This window comes from Cupressus sempervirens, chromosome 1 (genome assembly GCF_028749045.1).
Source record: "Cupressus sempervirens isolate cs-2001-9-10 chromosome 1, ASM2874904v1, whole genome shotgun sequence".
Taxonomy (NCBI): Eukaryota; Viridiplantae; Streptophyta; class Pinopsida; order Cupressales; family Cupressaceae; genus Cupressus; species Cupressus sempervirens.
In genome coordinates this window covers 322432794-322439664 of record NC_143118.1, presented here as the reverse complement: position 1 = coordinate 322439664, position 6871 = coordinate 322432794, and the positions used below count along the sequence as shown (strand labels likewise).

Genomic DNA, 6871 nt, shown 5'->3' with positions numbered 1-6871 from the left:
ACGCGGATGTGAGGGATAACGTGGTCAATATTTAGTACACCGCGTAAAAGATTGGTCTAGGCTCAGAGATAACATGAGATACATTTTAAGTTGTTATGGACGATTTAAATATGCCAAAAAAAAAGGTCATATAGAGCATCAAATTGTAGAGTGAAAAGCGGGGTGATGGCAAACCGGCCGCGGTCGGTCCCGCTTGCTACCCTTGTTCGTAAGCATTTTCCCTATATAACTATTTAGTCGTGTTTGTCGTGAGTAATTATCTGGTATTGCATTGTCTTTCTATATATGTAATGCTGTAAAGGAGTGGTGAACACCATTTTCTTAGACTTCGGAAAGCGAAAATCCTGGTTTTGTGTCTAGTTTTCTGAACAGAATCGATTACAAGGCGGCCTTCACCAAAATTGCTGAAATGGTGAGAATTATGTTTGTTCGTTGTTCTATTTGAGGCCCGTTTTTATGTATCTGGAAACTAGATTTAGGCCGAAAGATCTGGTGTTTATGATGCAAAAGGAATTTCTTCGCCCAGAAATGCAAAAAGGAAATTTTGATGAAACTGACGACGTTTTTTTGCAGGCAGCAGAGCTGGTTGCAGGGGAGACATTCAGTGATGTCATATATGAAGAGGTAAATAGTTATGAATATTAAATTTTATCCGTTGTCTTCGTTGTTTTATGTCCAGTGAGGGTTAGTAGATTCTAGAATCAAGATTGTTTTTTTTAACTTTGGATGCCTTGCTTTGGTTTTTTATGGGTTTAAACCAACTGTTGTGAATTTTTTATTTTTAAGTTTTAAGTGGTTTTAATGGAAATCTTGATCTGGGTATTGAAAAAATTTCCATTTATTTGATTTTTTTTTTTTTCAATGGTGGTGCAGGAATTCATCGTGAACTCTCGAGGATTAAAGCTTTTCACATGCAGATGGCTGCCTGCAAATCGGGAAGCCAAGGCTCTTATATGCCTCTGCCATGGTGAGTCTTATTTTTTCAATTTTTTTTTTTTGGGTTTCAGAGTACCAGCTGAATTCCTAAATTCGGTTATATCCAAGCTTATTCTTCTCCATCTGGTGATTGTAGGCTATGCCATGGAGTGCAGCATTTTTATGAAAGGTACAATTTATTTGGCTTTCGTTCAATTGTTTGTCCCTTTTTCCTTTCCCATATTTCTATCCATTTATCATGGTTTTAGCAGATTTAGATTTGAAAACAAATGTGAACAGTATTTGTAAATGTTAAGAGGGATATTAACAAATATTTTGTTGTTTCAGATACGGCAATGAGGCTTGCCAAGGAAGGATATGCAGTGTTTGGCATAGATTATGAAGGGCATGGAAAGTCTGCCGGCTTGCATGGTTATGTGAAAAGTTTCCAAGAGCTTACAAATGACTGTGCGGTTTTCTTCAAGAGCGTTACTGGTATTTCTACCATTAAGAACTTTTCAATATCTCTCATTCTAAGAGTTCTGGTATTTCTACTGTTAAAAAACATTTCAATCTCTCCCTTATTCTAAGATTTCATATATATACAAGTCTTCTGATGGAAAAAACATTTGTGGGCAGAGAAAGAAGAGTACAAAAAGAAAGCAAGGTTCTTGTATGGAGAATCCATGGGAGGGGCTGTTGCCCTTCTCATACATAGAAAACAGCCTGGTTATTGGAGCGGTGCAGTGCTCGTTGCACCAATGTGTAAGGTACTGTTACAAATGAAGAAAAATTCTTTTCTAATTCACAATATTAGATAAACAGAAAAAACTGAGCTTGGCTTATAAGTTACTGTTAAATTCTCACAAAATGAAGATGAAAAGTTGAACATGTCTTATAGAGTGCTGTGCTTAATTACAGTTAGCAGATGATGTGAAACCTCATCCCCTGGTTATCAGCATATTGAACAAGCTGAGTTATGTTATCCCTACATGGAAGATAGTACCTACACAGGACATTATTTCCTTGGCATTTAGGGACCCCCAGAAGAGACAAGAGGTAAATATTCATTATCAATAGGAATATGGGAAACTGGAATAGGTGCTCTGTTTTTACTATAGTAATTTTGGTCTTTTTTAAGTTTAAACGATTGATGTTTTATTTATTACTTAATTAAAACAATTAACTGTCCTTCAATAATTTTCAGATTTAAAGACAATTAGTAGCATTTTAGTTTGTATAATTTTATTATCATAGATTTTAATATAAAAGTCTTTTTCATATAAAGAAGGATTAATTTGTAGACTTTTATATTTTATTTTTACTGATAGTGAAAGAGTTTATGCTTGTTTATCTATATGGTGTAGTTAATATGTCGAAGTCTAGATAGCTATTTGTAGTTAAATGTTCAATGTTAATAATAAGAATGGATCCCACGATAAAATAAGATATTCAAATTACGATAAACCATTTTAGTAGTCAATTCAATTGATCTATCACAAATGAAGTTGTTGAAAAATACAGGCAAAATAAATCATTCATACCAAATATTTTATTAAATGTCTATTCCTTATGAATCATAGTTGCTTATATTAACCAAGTCAATTGATCCATCATAAATAACTATATAGAGCATATACATGATAAATAATGATTTGTCTTCATTTTAGACCTGTTCAAGAAAGTGTTTGAAAAATGTAAAACCTTTGACTTAAGAAGTTTCCACAATTAATTATAGTATTTTGACTTAAGAAGTTTCCACAATTAATTATAGTATCTTGACAATATTTATAACTTAGACTATATAAGCTATTTTTACACCATACAATGAGTATAAAAATATTTTTCAACGATCAATGGAGGCAATCTTTGACTAATTGTTACCATCTTTGCTTCATACATACAAGTGGAAGAAAATGATTTCTGTCAAACACAAAATGTTTTCATACACAAAACAAAGGTGTAAAACAACTCAAATGAGAAGGAAACATATATTATTTTTTCCTCACTCTAGTCTTTACCAAATTTTTCTCCATAATTGCAGAGATGTCAAAGCAATTTTCCGGTTTCAGCATTCTAACAATGTAAATGTGAACGCAGATTCGTACAAATCCATACGCATATCAAGGAAAACCACGTTTGAAGACTGGATACGAGCTTCTGATGACAAGCATTGATATAGAAAAACGACTTGATGAGGTAAAACTCCATTTCATCACCTTTTCTTAAGTGTCAGACAAACTTTTTAGTGAATAAAATCTTTAAAAATCTTGAAATGTGCAGGTGACTATTCCTTTCTTGCTTCTCCATGGTGAAGATGACAAAGTGACAGACCCATCTGTGAGTCAATTGCTGCATGATTCAGCGAGGAGCCTTGATAAGACTTTCAAATTGTACCCCGACATGTGGCATGGTTTGACTTGTGGCGAGCTTCCTGAACACATTGAATTGGTATTCTCAGACATCATTTCATGGCTTGACAAGCGAAGCCCGGCTGGCTGCCCCAATGAAATCAGCCTCATCAAGAAATCCAATGATAAACACGAGGGAGTTTCGATGATGGCTGAAATCGAAAGGAAGTTTGCCAATGACAAGATTCCTTCTTCCGAAAGATAAGCTGATCAAAGGAATGGATTCCTTGTATTGTTACTTGTACGAGTAATGGCCAAACTATTTGGACAAAGAAAACAGTCTAAAATTATTTAAAAATTATGGACGGCAGGCGTTCTGTGCAAAATCAGAGGATGACAAAATGGAATCTGCTTGATCAGTTAAATGATGGAGACGGGGCTCTTCTTTTAAATACGGGCGTCAGCGCTTCTAGAGTTTTAGCGTGGTGTAACATATGAAAAGGTCAATTCACATGCGACATGAGTTCCGTGTCGCTCTACTATTTGTTAGCAAGTTGTGTCCATCAATAGTGTACGTCGTTACGTACGTAACGGGGGAGCATTTCTAAGAGATTTGTTTCTATACTTTATACGAGTAAGGAAATTGTTTCATTCATATACCAATGTTTTGATGGATACCTAAATCAATGTGATTTGGAACTCAAAGGTGATCGTGAATATAATTGTTGATAATTGTTTTTTTTAACCGAGGGCATAAAGTCTTATAGTGGGTGCAAGACTTGACCAAAATGGGCTTACTAGTGGGCAATTAAATAATGATATTTTCCAACTTATCTTATAGATTTAGAAAGAAATCAATTATTTGATGTCATTAACATTCTATAACATGATAAATAGCTATCGAGTTCTTGTGATGCATCGTTGTCCCTCCATACACCATAATGGAAGCCTTATTGCATCACAATGGTTGGATACTTGTTTCCTAAACAATGACTTAGTGGAGAGCTATCGGTCTTACTTTTTCTTATGACTATTTTGGACACCTTAACAACAAGCATATTTATTTGGCATCATATCTAATCATGTCCATATGAAAACAAATTTTATAAGAAAAATACTTGATTGATAAGCAAGTTATTGCATAAAATTCATACTAATTTGAATTACCCATGTAAGATTTTGATGCTAGATGCTTCACTATAGCCTAACCCTCTCCCCTGGGCATAAAGATTCTATGAAGAAAATATTTACATGTTGCTTAGTTGGATTTGAAAAATATAAGTTTTTGATTTAAGGTTTACACAAATTGATAGAAAAATAGTGCAATTTCAACATGTTCAGTCGGGGGAGACATTTATAGCTTTAAAATGGTACTTTTTGAATTGTTTAGTAAGAAAGAACATTTCATTGTCTTCAATGGAGTTGAAAAGGAGAATGAGCGTTATTGTATTGAGTGGGGATTCAATATTGTTCTAAATACAAGATTAAAGAAATTTAGAAACTATTGTGAGATGAAGATAGTGCAAAAAGGAGTAAAGTATTTCATATAACGTAATCTACCTCAAATTTAATGATTAACTCAATTCAAAGATCAAGAAAAGGAATAAAGACAATTAGAAATTGATATAAAAAATTTAAAAAACCATCAGCTACCAACTTATTTAATCTATATATTTCATGAGGTTGTATATTAATGTTTCTAGTGATGAAAAGAGGGTAGTCTAAACTACTACCCCGACTAGGATTAAAGCATCTTTTAGTAAACATTGGAATGTGAACCACAAAAGGTGATGGTATTCTTGACCTTCTCTTACTTTAAGAGAGTCAAGAAGTTCCGTTTTTCTCTTTATGGTTCTATTCCTTTGTCATAAAAGATTGTTTGAGGTGTCACATGCAAACTAAGTGGTCCTAAAGAATGTAAATGAGAAAGTCAAATAGAATTTAGGGAAAAAACCAATCATTATAACCATTTGAAAATTGCAAATCTAAAACAGAGATATAGAGGTCCAATTGTAACGAAATATATTCCAAAGTTGGTTGGGCATTATAGCTAAGCACCCCAATCTTATCAAACGCAAAACTAAATACAAAGATCATATCTAAAACCAAGAGCTTTTGTACTATCTTCTTAACAACTTTTGAGAAAAATTGGTTGGACTATAGCACTAGGCACCCTAGTCCTTAGATGTTAGCACCAACTAGTGGTGTTTGTTAGGATTCTTAAGTTTTGAGAGGGGTGAGTATTGGGGGGTGAGGGGTGTTTGGGTTGAATTAGTACTAAAAACTAATTAAGAACTTCAACCACTGATCTACAAAATAAAATATTGACAAGCATATAAATGATGCTAATGAGTAAAAGATAACAAGATTATGCCACCACACAATCATCACATGCAACACGGTGATGTGGTGTCATGGAAACCCTTATTAGAAGGTGAAACCATAGAGGGGATGATTGTAATGCCTTGCCCTGCCAGGGAACCCAAAAAAAATTAACCTAAAGTTTCACTAAGTTTGCCAAACTTTTTTTTTTTAGAAAGATAATAACATCAATAGATAACATAGTGGAAGCAATAACAACAACAGATAAAATAATAGTGGAAGCATCAAATCACATACATAACAACCATCATTAAACAAATTACAATTCTTAATGGTCCCATGACATTGAATCACACTTAAGTTTAATTAATATTAAAACCAATATATATAACACAATCAAATTAAATAATAACTACACATATGAATCCATTTAAATAATATACAATTATAGGACATCACTTGGCAATAAACAGAATGCACAATCATCCACTATACAAGTCACAGGGTATAAGAGGCTAAAAGAATAAACATAATAAAATAGATTACATCATCTCGTAAGATCTATGAAATCAAATACAATACACTTAGAGTATAACCATTCATCATAGAAATACAAGATCAGATAAAAAGGAACATCTGCACAAACACGTCTAGCAATGACATCTGACAGTCAAATCTCAATGGTATAATAAAATGCATTACCACTCAACCACATGGAACCTAAAAGGCCCACTCCCACTATGTTGAGGAGATAAACTCAAGTCCCAAACGGATAACAAAACACAAGTCAAAACCAACATTTAGGTTCAAGGAATCACTTGAAAGAAAACTATCTCAAAGGGTACCAAGACATAAGTATCAACTAATCCCAGAGGCAACACAGACATGTAGGAAATCTACTATATAAGTGGGTAAGTGTCATTACATAAGCCAACTCTAAGGTTACCGTGGTAGCCACTATGGACTCCAAACCCCCTAGTGTCTCTATGTGGCATCAATGTCCTTTCGTATAGACAAGACATAGTAACAAGTCAGCTCTAAGGATACCTTGGTAGTCTTTTAATTCTCTAAACCCCTTACTGACTTTCTGTGGTACCAATATCTTATTAATTTATTTTAAACCATTTAATGAAATGTTATCACTTATTAAAATAACCTACAATGGGTTACCAACCAGCCTCTTTAAGGCCTTAGCCTCCATTGCAAGTCAATTCCCAACATGCCATACAGATAATCTACCCTAAGCTTAGCAAAATAAAAAAATCTCAAATGACTATAAACCA

At 33.7% G+C, this 6871-nt stretch overlaps 1 protein-coding gene across 1 annotated transcript; it reads left to right on the top strand.

Moving 5' to 3' along the window:
* The first annotated feature begins 240 nt into the window (after positions 1-240).
* LOC149577455 (caffeoylshikimate esterase-like) lies at positions 241-4011 on the top strand. The gene is made up of 9 exons (XM_089823887.1): positions 241-412; positions 574-624; positions 874-967; positions 1073-1105; positions 1264-1410; positions 1555-1685; positions 1837-1974; positions 3016-3114; positions 3199-4011. The coding sequence occupies exons 1-9, from the start codon at positions 410-412 to the stop codon at positions 3529-3531; spliced, it is 1029 nt and encodes a 342-aa protein (XP_089680013.1). The 5' UTR covers positions 241-409; the 3' UTR covers positions 3532-4011.
* The last annotated feature ends 2860 nt before the right edge of the window (positions 4012-6871 follow it).

What these genes read in the sequence shown, in the direction of transcription:
- LOC149577455 (XM_089823887.1), top strand. An exon ending in GTGATGTCATATATGAAGAG is followed by an intron (nt 625 to 873) that starts GTAAATAGTTAT and finishes ATGGTGGTGCAG; the next exon opens with GAATTCATCGTGAACTCTCG. An exon ending in TCTTATATGCCTCTGCCATG is followed by an intron (nt 968 to 1,072) that starts GTGAGTCTTATT and finishes TGGTGATTGTAG; the next exon opens with GCTATGCCATGGAGTGCAGC.